The 18,125-nt window shown below is 36.3% G+C and overlaps 1 protein-coding gene across 1 annotated transcript in view; it reads left to right on the plus strand.

Annotated features, from left to right (window-relative positions):
- Nucleotides 1-6,581: 6,581 nt before the first annotated feature.
- Nucleotides 6,582-18,125, plus strand: part of HCN1 (hyperpolarization activated cyclic nucleotide gated potassium channel 1) — a 181,965-nt gene continuing 170,421 nt past the window's right edge. Inside the window, exons 1-2 of the mRNA XM_026865803.1 lie at nucleotides 6,582-6,592; nucleotides 10,163-10,586. Coding sequence (XP_026721604.1) covers nucleotides 6,582-6,592; nucleotides 10,163-10,586 — 435 coding nt within the window. The remainder of the gene's footprint in view (nucleotides 6,593-10,162; nucleotides 10,587-18,125) is intronic.

The raw sequence follows: 18,125 nt of genomic DNA on the forward strand, positions 1-18,125 counted from the left end.
TGATATTAAGCAATGCGGTCTCTTAAAATTAAATATATAAGAAAAGAAAGGAAAGGAAGGAAGAAGAAAGGTGAAAAAGAGAGTCAAAGAAATCCGGATCATCATCCCTGGATTCAGCATTGTCTCAGGTCCATTAATCTTGGGTGGTGAATGCACACACACCAAAGTTTCTGTCCCCTTTTAAGTTCGTCTTATCAGTTGATTATCATGCTAGAGGAGGGGCAGGTATTGCACTAACTCATTTCCATGAGAGATGAGGGAAAAGGTGGAGCATGGGTTCTGAGTGAGTCGGTTGTACTCGTCCTGCCCAGTTTCGGCTTTTCCTCTGTTCCTAGAGATTTTTGCTGACTTCATGCTTTTTATTGGTCATCCCAGAGGTGATCACTTCTTATCAGTTCTTGTTACCACTTCAGTGGCAAAGGCGTGAAATCATTAGCCAGGAAAGCATGGTGTCTGGCTTGTACTGTAAAGCCACAGAGTATCTGGTTTAGGGGTACTTGTGCTTGAGGGGAAACACCTGATTTTATTCAGACCAGTTTCTCCCTTTGTGGCTTATATAAGGAGTTTGTCAATGCAACTGAAAGGCCGTGGGGGTTGCATCCTTTGATACACTTCTGCTTCCTTGGGTGACAATCCTTAGACTAATCCAGAGGCCACACCTGGTCCTTGAGGTTTTCTGTGTTGATGAATATTTGAGGCATTACTTCCTTCAGTTCCTTACACCTGTACATTTACTTTGCATAGGTCTTCTGGCAAGGATACTTTTCAGTAACAAAATCACCTTTCAGTGTTGTTCTGCTTTGATGGAGCAAAAAAGTGAGAATACCTCACCAGTCTAGTGGTTACCTTCCTTGCGAAGAAGATTTTGGTTTCTGCTGTAGTTCATATTTATTTAGGGAAAGAGAACATGTCAGCGGTGTACCTTGCCTCAGGAGACACAGTATGGCTTGGGGGTAATGAATTTCCCTGAGAGGTAGGAGGTCTTGGGCTGAGCTGCCCATGGATAGATGAGTAAAGTTGAATACATTTTTACAGGTGTTGGTGAGAGCTCTAGGTATTGAGCTATTTTGCAAAAGGGGGAGGTGCGTGACATGACCCTAATTATTTATCATGTTGCTCTGTTGTGAATTTGATCTTTTTCCTTTATTTTCTAAAAAGCATCTGAAATATATTTTAATCTTTTTTTCATCAAAGTAAAAATGAAGAAAATGATAATTTTGATTTGATTTGAACATCAGGTCCTCAGTTTCTCATTATTTTCAATACAAACACAATATATTTTTAAAATACATATTTTAATTAGATTTAATTACCTTTTGAAACAAATTATTTACTGCAACATGTGGTATTAATGAATTAAAATAAAATAACTTACTGATTCTTAAAATGGTAATTCCACTTATTTTAAAGGGTTGAAATCTCAGTACTTATTTTTTTATTCAGAGAAACATAGACTTTGGAGCCGAAGATCAACCATAAACAGTTGTAAAAGGGATTAATAATTAAATTTAACCTATTTATGCTATCTTGATTACTTGTTCTTACATTAGAATCTTGTACATCTGTGGAGATACATAAGAGGTATATAAATATTCAGTCATGTATATTTATTATCACTGAATGATGTTGGAATACAAAGTCTGCATGTATAATCCATCAACTTGTTTCATACCTGTGTATATTTTTTACACTCTTTCACACCTCTGATTTTTCCCATAGATTTGAAGACTACCTATTTTTTTTTTCAGTTTAAACATAGTGTCCAGTCTTTCAGCCAGTGAACTTTTTCAAGAAGCGATACACCAAATTCTAGTAAATGAAAATTCATGTTTGAAGCTCATTGTTGAAATGTACTGTATCTTTGTAGTTATATGCACAAAGCCAGTTATACCTCTGATTATCAGAATAAAATTGTTAGTAGTAGTCAAATACCAGAAATCTCAGTGTCTTAAGTGAACAAAGCTGATCTTAATCTTGGGGTTTTTTTGGTTTGTTTGTTTTGATATTTATTTTTTTTTTTAATCAGAGATATTTACCTCAAAAACTAATTGTTCCAACTCACCTGGTGGTCACAGGCCAGCCTCCTTACCAAATCCCATGACTGAAGTCTTATCAGTAGTCTCTGAGCAGTGTCTTCCCTATTGGCTCGTTCTCTGAGGATAATTAGAGAAAATTGATTTTTTCTGATCATCAGAAACTTTAAAGATTACACTATTAATTTAGAGATTTAATTAGTTAAAGACAAAATATACTGCAGAAGAGTATTAGATGATATCGTTTGGCTTTCTTGGTTTTGTGAGGGATTGTGGGTTGTTACCTTCTTTTTCACATGATGCTTTGTTGAGAAAAATTACAGAAGGCTTCTCCCAATTTAAGCTTCTTAATTTTTACTAAGTATGGAGGCATCCTAAATGTCATGTTTCTAAATGGCACTCTTAAAATTACTGTCACTACAAAGTTCTTAATTAATGCAAGTGTTCCAACATGAGATAAGAGATTATATTTTGCCACTGAAATATTTTTAGATCTGCCTCTTTCAAACTTTTTCTCATGCCTGTGAAGTGGTCATTTCTAATTTGAGAGTGTGAATGTGCGTTTTACAGTGATGCACTACAGAAATTTGCTCACACTTAAAGAATCTGTATGTGACAATTTGCTGTTGGTTTGAGGGTTGGTACTATGAAACTGAAACCAATCAGTTGGAGTCCCTACACAAGATGTTGCCTGATACTGAGAGGTTGTGGTCTAACAGTTTGAACAGGGAGGATAAATTTGAGGAAGATAATGCTAATTGTGCTTTGACACATGTGCATGCAGAAGGAATCTTGATGATCTGAAATACATCTTTTTGATCAGCATACAGGTCAATATAGACAGATTCAATTTCTTCCAGGAGAAAACTAATTTGTGAACTCCTGATTCTTCATCAGCACTTCTTTCTAGCTGGTAACTACCTGGATGGCAGCACTAACCTGCTCTTTTACTAAGAGGTGGGGCTGAAAAAAGGGGGAACTCTGTGAAGATGGGGGAGTGTAAAAGCAGTATCAGTGCTCCACTGACAGTGGTGCACTGTTCTTGTCCAAGTTTAAGTGGAAGTCAGGCTTTAATTCTTTCTACTGTACTTTAGTAAGTTTCTCTGGAGGAAAAGCAACTACATACATCAGATGTATTCAGGCACTTGTGGTAGGGGATTATTGTCTAAAACCAAAGAGACTTATTATTAAATAATATCACCATATTATATAAATTTCACTTTGTCCCCTCCTGTATGCAATGAGGCAACATTACAGCTGTACCTTTCTCAGAAGCCTGAGACTTAATTTGTTAATGCATGTAAGATACTACAAGAACTTTATACAGAAGCTATTGCATGTTCACCAAGAACTAAAAATCTTTTGACAAAATGTCCACTGCTTAAGTATTAGCTGAATTTACTGAAAATGTACACATATATGTAAGTATGATGTTAATTTTATAGTCACTGTAATTTTCTAGTAATCAAGCCTTTGAAGAACTCAAGCTTTAAACCTAATGAAATAGTGTAAACAAAGCCTTTTTAAAGTAGTAAATTGCTTTGCTGGGCTCTGATCACGTCCCCCAAGAGCTGCATTTATCTGATCATTTGACTTGTGCATAGAATCACAACTGAGCAACAAATTGCAAATCACCACTGCTAAGTCTGTTTAGTTACTAGATAAAACTTAAAAAATGTTTGAAATTGTGCAAGTTTGTAATTTTTTGTTACATTCTATGGCTATATAAAAAAGAAGACTCTGTATTGCTAAATTTTATTAATATCTCCTTGAATTCCTTTTTTCAACCAGGTAGGAAGTTTCATCAATATTTTAAAAAGAACAGCAAGGCACATAAATTGCATCTCTTAAGTGCACATGGCTAACCTTGAAGTAAAGGACTTCAACATTAATCTGAAATCAAATGAAGATTTCTGGTGGTCTGGGAATTTTTTTTTTTTTTTAATTGCTTTTAGTCTGAATCAAAATAAAATGATAATGCTGGAAGATTCCAAGGTCCAACTTCTTATAATTCAGACAGGGAAACATTTTCCAGAACATCAGCCTCTGCCTCATCCCAGATGGACCAGTCTCAGACAGGAAAAGAAACCCTTTCTGCTGCTCCAGCAGGTTACCTAGCTAAGTCAATGAAAGTTGATTAAGCTTGATAGTTTTTTAATTTTAAAATATCAAATTGATGAAATTTTCACCTGAGAAAGTGTCACAGGCTTCTACTTAATAATATTTCTGCCCTTCAACTTCAGCACTTCAAGTACTGTTAGTACTCTACTGCAGTGTGTGCTTTACAGTTGAAAGGGGTGAGCCCTGAAAGGGACTCTGTTTCAGCCTTGCAAGATTCCTCATTTGTGTTTACTTAACACAAGCTAAAAGGTGTCAGAGTGGAAATAGGGGAGAATAAAGAATATAAACAATTTCAGGAGATTAGTTTCTTTTATCTAAACGCAACCTTTTGTCTTCCTAAAGCTTTGCAAAATTAAGTGCAATTAAATATGAGGAAAGTTTTATCCATACAGGTGGACACTGTTATTGCAGAAATAACCTGTTTGCTGGCACAGAACTGGCCAATGTAAAGAAGTGATGCTTCAGTAGTCATTTTGATGTATTTGTATTAGTGTGATCACACAGATAGGTTACAGTAAATTCTGAATTTTGGAAATTTTGAAAAAAAATATTGCTGCTGAGCCAAAATCAAGAACACTCCACAGTAGATTTACAACATTTAAACATATTTTTTTTTTTCCTGTGGAGGATGTTGAATACACATTTCTTGTTAAAATAGAAGGAATTTTTCCTAGAAGCAGCATGTTTTCCTCTAGGTGTGTTTATGTGTAAGAGGAGATGGGCAGAGTGAAAATGGATAGCAGAGCAGAAGGCGATATCCTTATTTTCAGGTTGTGAAAAAAGAAAGAGATGGTGATGACTTTTCAGAGTTTTCAAGTACAAACACCTGTGCAATCATGAAAAGAACTTGGGTCCCCTGAAGAAAATGCTCCCTTCTTCATTCTTCTGTCCTTTCCAACACATCCCAGTAATTATATACAAGTTGCAGATGTTTTCAGGTGTGTCTTAACTTTGGTCTCTCTTACTAGAAGAGTAATATGGTTGCACAGAAAGATGACATGTCCTATGAGACTCAAATTCTGACATGGACATTAATTTGGTACTTGTTGGCATACATTGTAATAAAATTTTAAATTACTGTTATCTACAAAAATTGTTTTGTTCTATATAGGAAATTGATTTCTCTGTTACATGAACTGATGATCCATGAAAGCAAAAGAAATAAAACTGTTTAAAGGTGAGATATAAAAAAGTCAGTGTTCATTTCACTGAGCATCTGCTATTCAGTCAAAATACTAAGCTAAAGAGAAGGCAAGTTTTCGATGGAAAGCTTACGAAAATTTTTTACAGTTCTTGATTTTCTGAATGTGTAGAGTGAAATTGTGCTTCATATGCATCAAATGTGGTTTGAAAGATATTTTACAAGCAATTAGAATGAGTATCTTTTTCAAAGACCTTCCACTTTATAACATGACTGATGAGTATTTGTGACTGAATTTCATTAAGTTATGTTTTGCACTTTTTTATTAAATAATCAGACTTTTATGATCTTTCTGGAAACTCAGAAAACTTAAGCGTTCTGACTGCTCTGTGACTTCAAGTCACAGCACTCAGTGCCTTAGACATGCTGATCACTCTGCTGTGTGGTTTGTAAGACCACTGACAACTTTTGCTAGGTCAATCTGAGTGTTCTGTAAGTATGTATAATCATATATCCAACTACAGTGAGTCAAGGACGTTGAGACTGCTGTGTCAATGGGCAGCAATAATAAAGAAAGCAAATCTGAATGACTTTTTACACAGTTGTATATCCAGCAAATTAAGCAGCGAATTAAATAACTCAGAGCTGAAATTTCCTTCTTTAAGACTCAGTTTCCTGTGGGTTGGATATATAAAGTGGATAACAAAAGGGCTGTTAGAATTCATAGTGCCTTTCATTATTAAGCTTAGTGAAAACATTGGTTAATTAATACTAAGTAGTTCTTTATTGCTGCTTGGGTAGCACTCATTTGAACAGACTGTTCATCCTATCCAGGATAGCCTGTGGTGGTAAAGAAACCAGTAAAGCTTCACTATGTTCCGAGCTGTGAAAAACACCATATTATTATATGTTTTGAAAGTGTAGTAGATAAATTATGAATGGATTACTGAAATAGGTCTGTGAATCCTTGAAATAGGTCTATGAATTTTATTTGAGAATACCAAAGTAATAATTAGCATTATGTTGTTTGGTTTTTTTTTTAATTTCTGTGTGACATAATTCTTTACAGTTAAGGAAAAATATTCCTTAAAATGTTTTTTAATTTAATACTTGAAGTATTTTTTTCACCTAGAGATATGAAATCTTTGAGACATTTAGAAGCATTTGAAAAGTTTCAGGAGTAGTTCAATGTGGTGCAGCGCTGACCTCTGTACCTTCAGCTAATGGCAATTAATAGGTCTACTGAGTTAGTTTCAGAGGAGCAGTAAGCTCTATAGCTATTTGCTATGCGACTAAGGTCAGTTTTTGGTTTTCATTATGAGCTCTGAAAGATTTCATTACCTCACAGGTTCTTTTTTTTTCTCATTCTTGAAAATTTTGTCATGGGCTTATCTCTTCTATGCTTTTTTGTCAATGCTTTATAATACTTTATATAAAGCTGGAACTGTGAGATTGTAAATTTTAAATTTGTAACCATCCTTACTGAGGGGGAAAGTATAAAAAATAAATAATGCTAAAAATAGTTTGAAACAAAGGGCTACCTCTGTGTCTGAATAGCACCTTCTTGCACTGTCTCATGAAGCTTTTCAGCTTGCTTTTGGTTACATGAAGAGTAGGATGTTCTGAACTGGTAGGCAAGGAACGCATTGTATTACTTTCTCCGCACAGGTCACAGAAGGGCAATACAGGAAGTTACATCTAGTTTTTCTCACCTGAAAGAAAAATATCATATAACATGGCCAACAGAATGGCATTTGGAAACATCTTCCTAAAAGAAAATGTCTGATTCATTACTAAATGAAAAATAAATCATAATATGATATGATTTCTTTGTACTAACTCATCAGTTTATATTGTGGACTAAAAATACTAAACTGATACAGTCTCATAGTACTTAGCATTGAATCTTATTTTATTACTGAAGCCCTAACACTACCACTTTTGCTGACATTCAGCATCCCGAACTCCAGTGTGTGTTGCATAATCACAGTACATAACGATCCATTAAATCGCAGATTATTGTAGGATAAAACACCTGGTTCTGTATTATATTTTGGTGGCTAGGTGGCTGGTTGGCTGGTTAGCCATTGTTACATAACTGCTCCCTGTGCTGGTGAAGTGTAAAGGTCAATCTGAAATCAAGCAAATGCTTTGCTTAAGAATGAGCCACAAGTACAAGTATACCTCTTGTCATTATTTCCTAGTTGTTTTCCACTCATTTTCAGGATTTCTTGGAGCCATTTATTCTCCCAGAACAGTGTTTTGAAATATTTTGGTTGATAGCGTTATAAAAGTGTTTGTGGTAATTGTACCTGTAGATCATAGCAGTGATATATGAATTTAGTATCTATAGTAATTCTAGATTACAGAATTACAGAATCATCTAGGTTGGAAAAGACCTTGAATATCATCCAGTCTAACCATTAACCCAACACTGACAGTTCCCAACTACACCAGATCCCACAGTGCTATGTCAACCCGACTCTTAAACACCTCCAGGGATGGGGACACAACCACTGCCCTGGGCAGCCCATTCCAACACCTGATAACCCCTTCTGTAAAGAAATACTTCCTAATATCCAGTCTAAACTTTCCCTGGAGCAACTTGAGGCCATTCCCTCTTGTTCTATCACTTGTTACTTGGTTTAAAGAGACTCATCCCCAGCTCTCTGCACCCTCCTTTCAGGGAGCTGTAGAGGGCGATGAGGTCTCGCCTCAGCCTCCTCTTCTCCAGACTAAACACCCCCAGTTCCCTCAGCCACTCCCCGTACGACCTGTGCTCCAGATCCTGCACCAGCTCCGTTGCCCTTCTCTGGACACGCTCGAGTCATTCAATGTCCTTTTTGTAGTGAGGGGCCCAGAACTGAACACAGGAATCGAGGGGCGGCCTCCCCAGTGCCGAGTACAGGGGTCAGATCCCTTCACTGTCCCTGCTGGCAATGTTATTTCATACTACTACTGAAAAGGAATCTAAAATAGCAAGAAGCCTGTTACATGAACTTAAAAAGATATGAGATAATCATGAAGTTCTTGCCAGATATGGTGCAGATATGATGAATACCATCAAACGCTAAGTGAAAATACATATAGCCTGGATAAAACTGAATATTTATGGCACTTAGTATGCACATTTATTGTAAGCTTGAAAATGTGTAATACATAAACCACATTATTGTACAGAAGGAATTATTTGTAAAGTCAATTTCATGCAATTTCTGAGTACCAGTTAAAGGTACTTTACCATCTACTCTCTCAAATGATAGTCAAACCTAATCTCTGTAGATTTATCTTGGAACAAAGAATTTTAAACCTGGGAATTCTCATACTGCTTTCAATCCTATGCTACTCTTTCTTCAGTGTGTTTTACAGTTACAGTTTATTATTTATATTCCCATATTAGAAATTTGTAAACTCAGAAGTATTTTCGTGGATAAACATGAAACAAAGGAAATTTATTACCCTGAATCTTTTGGTGAATACAAGAAATAATATCTGAAATCTAATGTAATCCGTATGCTCTGTGCAAGTCTAGCAAAAACTAAACTTGTGGTTCTGCATTGTTTTGTGGCCAGTTAAACTATTATTATTGTTGATTGCCATGAACAGATGAGGATATTTATTGCATGCCAGGAGGCTGCTGCTAGTACAGTGCAGGTGGCCTGGAAGTCAGTGCTGGAGTGGTGTGCTGATGGTATGTCCATCACATGTCCACTGTGCGGGGCCCCAGTGTAATGGAGGGCTGGAGCAGCAAGATAGTTGTGGAGCCGTTGCTGCCTCTAGTCTTCTAGAAAGTCTAATGAGTCCATGGGGAGCTGTTGATTGGTTTCTGTGCCTCTCTGAATCAGGTTTAGTTGAACGGATCATGTTCTCAAGCAGAACAAGAGGTCATGTGTTGGGTTCAGGCTTTCTCAAATTCAGTTCCAGTTCTTTTATTGAACAAGAATTAACTTTCTTTGTTAACTTTCTTTGACAAGTTAACATTTGAGAGTTATCATAATTCTCTTAAAATCTGTTGGGTATATACTACCATACCCTGAAAATCTTCTGTCAGGATAGATGTATATTCTATGTAACAGGTGGGTTTACTCACCATTTCTTTAATAGATCCTAAAGTTACAAGTCTGGCTCTGTACCATCTGTATCAAGCACTGTTAGCAGCATTCTAACAGTGTTAGAGGGGAGCCTTTAGATAAATCTGGAGCAAAATAGTGAAGTGCAGTACCCAATTTATACTATGCAAGTTGCAGCTATTACTGTCCAGACTTCTTAGCTGTGAAGGAAGATAGACTATGAGGTTGTAAAAATGCATGAAGGTTCAGGTTGCAAAAGTGGATAAAGATTTTGATGTTATCTAATTTTTGTTTCTATTTTGTTGCTTCAGTGCTTTTTTCCTCTTCCTGTAATTTTATTTCATCACAAAGAGGTACTTATATTTAATATGTTATCTGTAGATATTTGGGTTTCCACTTGGATGGAAGCTTTAAAAAAATACTGCATTGATAAAGCACTTCTGATTGGCACCAGACATCAGTTTTAGTTATAGAAACCCACTAGCAGGTTTTTACAGGAGTCTGGATAAGTTTACTGAGTGCCTTTCAGATATGCCATGGAGTGATAAGCCATAGTACTGTCTTTATCCTAGATGTGTATACTTGAAAAGGAAGGCACATAATGAAATGTATTAATTACTTTGTCTTCTCTGCTGGCTGTGAATATATTGAATGAGTTAAAACAATCAGAATTTTCTTATAATTAACAAAATGTTTAAGCATCTTGAGGTGAAGTTGGCAGCATGATAGAGACCATTTTTCTAAGTGTGTTTGACAACATTACGTCAACCATTCTGTTTCTCCCTTTTTTTTTTTAGGTTTTACTGGGACTTAATCATGCTCATAATGATGGTTGGAAACCTTGTCATTATACCAGTTGGAATCACATTCTTCACAGAACAAACAACAACACCATGGATTATTTTCAATGTGGCATCAGACACTGTTTTTCTGTTGGACTTGATCATGAATTTTAGAACTGGGACTGTAAATGAAGACAGCTCTGAAATAATACTGGACCCTAAAATCATTAAAATGAATTACTTAAAAAGCTGGTTTGTGGTTGACTTCATCTCATCCATACCAGTGGATTATATCTTTCTCATTGTAGAAAAAGGAATGGATTCAGAGGTTTACAAGACAGCAAGAGCACTGCGTATTGTGAGATTTACAAAAATTCTCAGCCTGTTACGTTTATTACGCCTTTCAAGACTGATTAGATACATACACCAGTGGGAAGAGGTAAGATTTATATGGTTATAACATAATTTTCTAAGATCTTATTCCTGCAAAAAAACTTGTAAAATCTCTCTGAAGAGCTACATGAGAACCAAATGGAAAAAAAGAGTTTTTAGTCACTGGTTAGTGTAATTTACATTCAGGTACTAGTATAGGACCCTTTTTGGAAAAAGAAAAAAAAGCATAGAGTAACCGTCTTCTCTTTGCTAACAACAGAGGCCAAAAATATCTTCAGGACCATCAGCACAATAAGCATGGATGGACTCCTCTAGAGAATATTAGAGATGTTAGCAACCACCTAAATCGTCATTTGAGTTTGGTGATTAGCACTTAAACTTATGAAGTTAATACTCCTGTAACCACAGAGAATTTAAGATACATGTTCATATTTTTCTATTTTAGGAGAAATTGAAACCATTTATCATTGAGTAGATTTCCTAGAATGCTCATTGTTTGAATGCTTTATGTAGGCTGAATATATCAAATACTGACCTTCTTTATAACAAATGAGCAGGTCAAATTTTGAGCCTTCTAAATGGTCAACTCTATTATTTCCAGACCTGACGTTATGCTACCTGCCAAATTGTCATCGTGACATTTCCAGGACTTAATTTGGCATGCTCATGTCTAGGAAATATTCAATGCTTTGTCATATACCATCATGATTCAGTCATTTCTTGCCTGTTCCCATTTCCGTAGTTCTAAATATCATAATATATTTTAAAAGGGAGTGCTAAAAACATGGGAACAAAACCTACTGTTTTCTAAACCTTTTTTGTAGCAAGAGTAATGAGAATTATTTTGTAAAGCATTTTCATGCATGGAAGCACTATTAAAACAGATTTGCATAAATTTATTTACCTACTTTGACAAAGATTTATTTAATTCAGTGAATATTGAAGGATGGTTTTATACCATTTCTGATGCTTTTCCTGCTGGTTATGTCCAGTATTCACTTTATGGTTTAACAGAAACTTAAATGTGAAGCCATCTCACAAATACAGTTAATTATGTTTAAAAATGGCATGATGCTGGATGATACTAAGTATCAAATATCTAATAAATTTATAGTTGTTTCTCAGAAAGCTCCTGAAATAGGTCATTATTTTTTATTACTGTATTTTGTAAATTCTACTTCTTTTTGCCTCCCCATAATACAGTGTAACTATGGTTTTGACACAGAAATAGGGAACTGCAATTTTGTACTCAGTTTAACTAAGGCAAATGATTAAGCATATTTTGCAGTTCTGCCATAAAGCAGTGCTTTTGTCTCCTCTGTGCTTTACAGAGAGACAACCTTGTGAAATGCTTTCAATGACATTATATTCTGGCAGCTTGAGTTAATAGCTTGCCACTATAAAGCCCTACTAAGCAGAGAAATTAATACCTTTTTTTTTTTTTCCTCTTCCATCTGTTGTCAAAGATAAATCATATATTCTAAATCAAAAATACTTGAATTAGCCACTAAGTGGGACTAGAAGTGACCAGAGGATGTGGTCCAAACCAGCAATAGCTGGTGTTTGGTCAATTTAATCTTTAGCTAATGGCTGCTTGATTGAAACTTCACCTTTGATTCCACTAGTAAAACTTGTGAAGTATTTCTTGTATGATACTTTATTTGACAAGTACTGAAAAATAAGTGGAGTCCATTTTTTTGTGTTTTATAACACATCCTAGGGCTCCCTGGATCTTATAAAGAGGGTGTAAGAGTCTGAAGGGCGTTTCTTTGAGTTTTTTTGAGCCTGCAGTCAAGCAGCAGGCTTGTTGTTTGTTGCTTTTAAAAAAGATTTCTGATGATTGTGAGAGCATGCAAGAACAGTGTTAAATATGTAGAATGAATCAGATTCTAATAAATCCCAAAATGAAATGTGTGCAAGAAAAAAATGGGGTTTTTTTTGTTTAGCATTTTGCAGATATCAGAAATGAAAGTGGTAATGGATTTTCATATTTGCCTATTGTTATCACAGTAGTTGATTATTACTTTGGATTTAGCTAGTGAAACTGTTCTGCATGGTGGTCCATTACCACTTTGGAGAAATTGTGTGCTATAGCATTGCAGTATTTTAAAACAACAACAACAAAAAAGGGTAGGGATGAACTTTGCTGAATTAGGAAACAATACCTGGATGATTCCATAGGGTCAGTCAGTGAGACTTTTGTTGCTGATATTAATCTTGTTGTATTGTCTGTGTTTGCACATGCACAACAGGGAACAACTGTTAGCTAATTTTTATGACACGGAACTGTATCCTGTTTGCGTGTGGTTGAAAGGATTTAACAGTTTTTGTACATGGGCTGACATGTTGGTTTTAAATGTAGTGCAGATAAATCTGAAATACTGTGTATTTGGATCCAGAATAATGAGCATTATGTCAAAAATACTGAGAGGACAGACAGCAAACTCATTCTTCATAACCTGCCAAGAGGATACTTCCTGGAAAACTGGTTGATGAACAAACCAGGTTGTACAAGAAGGCTGTTATGCTGTTGAGGTACTTAAATGTCCGCCAACAGAAAAGGCAGGTTGAAGCTGTTTGAGCTTTTCCTTTTTTTTGTATCACATACCTGGACTTCAGTTGGTCAGTATCCTGAATTTTAACATGAATAGGTTCCTTTGCTTTATTTCCACATAATTTAAATCAATTAAGTCAAGATGAAGCTACTAACAGCCACATAGAGACATACTGAGGTAAATAATGTGTGCATTTCAGAAGCTTTCTCCTCAACTGTTATGAGGGAACCTAGCTATAGCCTGTGGTGCAATACATATGAAATATGATTGATATATTCACATCAGTCTGATGTTAATAGCTTATCCAAATGAATGATGCAGTGGAAATGGGAAGAAACACTTTAACAAAGGTACAGGAGATATGTTGGGAGGTATTAATTTATTGAATTTGCAAATTCACACTGTCCTAAAACTGTTTTTTAGCTACAGTATCGCATATTCTGGTCCTCTATAACTCAGATGTTGTCAAGTAGTTCATACACTTACTTAAAATTATACACTGTAACATGAAAGGAAAAATTTATTAATTTAAGTTGGGGATTGCAGAAATAATACTTTTGCAGTAATTTCTCACAGCAGGTTTGTTTTGGACTTTTTTTTCTTTTAGCATGGGTTCCTAGAAGTATTGAACAGGCCGTACTGGACCTAATTCTTACTTTAAATTACTGTATGAGACTACTTAAGCTGCTGAGCCCTGAACGTTTGACATTGGTTTTCATTCAACTAATAAGTTATTCTTAGTTAAATACGCTTATATTAAACTGAACAATTCAAAATAAAAGATGTGAACAATTAGGAATAAATACATTGTTACATGGCAGATGATATGCCACTTTGCTTTATATTTGTCTATGATATAAATTTATGGATTCTTTCAAATAACAATATTTTTCAAAACCTGCTTAAGACCCAGACTTCAATAGCTTTGCTTACAGCTATTCTAAGCACAGGACAAGACATAGTTGATGTATGAGTAAATAGAACTGTTACTTCTAAAACTGTACCCTAAGTCTTTCTCGTTCTGAGAAGTCTGCTTAGGTAGAATTAGAGTCAGTTTTAAAGTGACTGAATGCTTATTGCAAGATGTGCAATAAAGATTATGTTTTGCAAAAGATCATCTAGTAAAATATATGATAATTGTAAATTGCATCCATGTCTTATTTTGGTTTGACTTGTACTGAAATCTGGTTTTCAGTTTGTTACATCTTTTCAAGGTTCATAAACCTCCATAAGTGCTGATATCCATTCTAGCCGTTGCTAAAGCTCAGGTATTTAATTAAATATATTTCTGAGCATATTGCTTAGTTGTGTCATATTCTGCTTTTTACTGGTTTATTTCTAATAATCACAGTAATGCTGATCCAGAAAATCTCAGCTTGCTTAAATGCTAAGCCTTACTAAAGTGCTTAAAAATTAAGTAAGTGTGTAAGAAAGTGTGTAATTTTGCCAAATCAGGTCCTACTTTAACCATTTAATCTGTTACTTCTATGCTACCGACCCTAATTATCACAGATCACCACTAGGTGTCCTCTGCTTGTTGTTCTGCTTGTTGCCAACAGTACAGAAATACGTATTATGTGTATATGACGTTGAGTTATTATTGTTGCCAAAATAAAAAAACATTGTTAAGAACACGTGTTATCTGGACAAGAGAAGACAATTATTACTCCTGCTGTTTCTGTGGTAGGTATACAGATTACTTTTGTCCCCTGTAGAAAATCATACTTTTTCTTTCCCCTACAGCTAAGTGGGAAGTCAAGGGTTTTTTGTCTCTCCTTTTGATCACTGACTGGGGAACTGCGGTGAGAAGGGAGAGATAATGAGTTAGGTGTGTACTTGGTAGTTCTGGATGAAAACACATAACTACAGATTGGAGGAATTATTTTAATTTAACAGGACCATGTCTTCAAGACATGGGGTTTTCCTCTTAACAATGGTGTTATACAGTTTAACTTACTTTTTAAATTAATGTTTGTATGTAAATGGGAGGCGACATAATATATTTTTTTTTTCTTATCATTGAGTTTTAGTTCCTTCCCTCCAAGGAGATAGTTTAAAATATATTTTCTAGGCCCTGTGAAGTTGTGTGAATTAGTGATGTACTGCAAATAAGCATAACAGTAGAGGCAATTTTGAAGAAAATTAGCTTAAAGTAAATTACTTAAAAGTAGATGTATCTGTAATTGCCTATTACACATGCATCAATCAAATATGAGTTGTCTAGCTCATAAACAGTGAGGATAGAAGATTTGTTAAATAACTCTGGGGGAAGTCCACCTTCTTTTACTGGCACAAAGTATGTGAATTCTGCAAGAAAGCCTCTGTATTGATGTCTTCTGCCTTCCTACCATTAAGAAGATGGAAGTAGAAGAAAAACCCTATTTCCTATCAATTTCTACAGGAAGGAAATAGAAAAGCACCTTTTGCATTCTTTTGGAAAGCTGTGCTTGGAAAATGTATCTTATGTATGAATCAGTGAATTTGTGTCCTTCTGTCATTGAGCTCAGAGGGCAACTTAATACTGTGCAGCCTCTCACTCAGCCCTTCTTCCCCTCCACTGAGAAGGAAGAAAGCAAAAGACCCAGGAAATTGAGATAAAGACAGAGAGGGATGACCTTATCCTTTAAGGCACAGGCAAGAAACAGTTTCATTAGGGGAACTGAAAAAAGAACATAAAATTTGATACAAACACTAACAACAACATGTAACAGACAGATTAGGACCCTGAGAAACATTAGCATATCCTGAAAGCACCTCACCACTCCCTTCTTCCCAGGCTGAGGTTTACTCTTGATATCTCCTCCTCTCCCCCAGCGGTGCAGGGGGCAGGGATTGAGGGGTACAATCAGTCCTACTTCTTCTTCCAGCTTGGGGAGGGGAGAACTTCTGGCATCCTCCACTGTTCCCCCTCTCACAGGAGACAGTTCTCGACAAACTCTGACATGAGTCACTCCCATGGATGTGTGGGTCACCCTCACAGGTTGCAGTTCTCCCAGAGCCAAGCTACAACAGTTGGGTCTTCTTCCCATGGGGTCTTGGCCTTCTTCGGGTGCAATCACCTGGGTCAGCATGGGGCCCCTCACAGGCTGCAAATCAGCATCTACTCCACTGTAGAACCCCATGAGCGGGTGGGGGGCAGCCCTGTTGTCTCACCATGGGATACAGAGGAGTCTCTGCTCTGGCACACCTGCCCTTCTTCCTCCTCCTTTCTTCCTCTGACCTCAGTGTTCATAGAGATGTTCTCACAACTCCCCCAACTCCTTCCAGGTTCTCCTTCTTCAATACATTATTGCAGAGGTGCAACTAATTGGCCCTGCCTTGGTGAAAAGGTGGGTCCAACATGGAATTGGGGGAGCTTCAAAAATCTTCTCACAGGATACCACTACTGTAGCCCCCTCCCCAGCTACTAAAACCCCCACCATTCACTGTAACTAGGACACCTCTCACATAAGGTCTATTGCTGGGGTCCAGTTTTGTGGATCAATATCAATGAGAAATATCAAAAGCTTGAGCTGTCTCACAGGTTTTTTTTGTTGTTTGGGGGGTGGGGGGTGGGGTGGGTTGACAGTGTACCCTAGCAGGGCTAAGTAAGCATGCAAACCATGTTGAATTATTCATTTTGTTGTTTAGTGTGTAGTGTGCAGATCCTTGTTTGTGGCTGTCTTACACGGCTGACCTCCATTTTGTGCTGGGCTGTATCTCAAACACCTGCGAGGTTTGCTTGAGGCTTTCCCCTTGGCCTGCAGTCTTCCCTGTCAGATGAAGCTCCTGTCCTGTGTGCTTGACATGTGCAGACCAGCTCCACCTCTTGTGTAATCCAGAAGGAAAAAAAAAAAACAAAACCAACATGCTGTTTGCTTGCAGTTTGAATTGCAAAATTTGAGAGTGCTCCTTGGGCAACATAGCTATAGCAGAAGGGGAGCTCTGTGGCTTCATCAGAGCAGAGGGTTGCTCAGTCAGGCTCCCCAGAGGAAACACATTCGTTTTGTGCCTCAAAGTTGACTGGCTGTCAGTTTGTTACTGCGTTAAGATTCACAGTGCTGGTATACCTTCCTCATTCAGTTGAGAGGTTGGCTAATGGATAGTCTGTCTCTATGACAGCAATTGAGAGCAAGGTATTTTATCTGCAGTCTCTGATCCTGTAGAGCCACAACACTGATTACTAGCTCTTTTCCTTCTCTACCTAAAATTAGCGTAAAGGCAGTTTCTTTGATGTTGTTGTGGCTGTCAATATTAATGTCTCGATAGTGTAGTTCTATTTTGCTAAATGTAATTTGCTTATATGTGTAGAACTAAAATAATTGATAAGATACATAAATAATACTGAAATTAAAAAAAAAATAAAGAACATGTGAACTGAAAGATTTTTATAGGAGCAAAAATCAGTCTTATATAGGTATGTTAGCCTCAATGCTGTTAGTTTTTTCTTCTCTGTCATGTAACTTGCAAGGCTATTATCTGTAGTTTGCTAAACAGAGCACCTAATACAATCTTTACTAAACTGGCAATGTTTCAAATGTGAAATTATAATGGAACTCATTTCACATAAACCTTTTTGTTTACATGGAACTATCCATATTTTAACATTAGATGGGTAAAGTGTGGTCAGTTGTCCTTTTTCATTTATTTCAATGAAAATTATTTATTCGAGAAATGTATGTTTGATTGCAGCTAAAGCATACATCCATGAAATACCAGTGACAGATGATTGAGCGTACTCTCAGGTTTTTATTTTTCACTCTTTAAATTCTGTACAACAGTAGGAAAATATACATAACTGATAGAGACAGTTAGAAGGCATTATGATCCATGGTCTCCGAATAATAGAATACTAACTGCTGAAAAATAACAGAACATTTATAGGGGAACCAATTACTGAAATGCAAGCAAGACATAGAATATTCTGGTTTTTAATTTTCTTATTTATGGTATATGGAAAGAATAACCCATGCCCCTACAGAGTAAATAGGAAGTATTACGAGTGTAGCGTCTCGCTTCATCTTTTTTACCCCCTTTTTAAGACTGTGCAA

The sequence above is a fragment of the Athene cunicularia genome (genome assembly GCF_003259725.1).
Source record: "Athene cunicularia isolate RWA chromosome Z unlocalized genomic scaffold, athCun1 chrZ_part1, whole genome shotgun sequence".
Classification (NCBI taxonomy): Eukaryota; Metazoa; Chordata; class Aves; order Strigiformes; family Strigidae; genus Athene; species Athene cunicularia.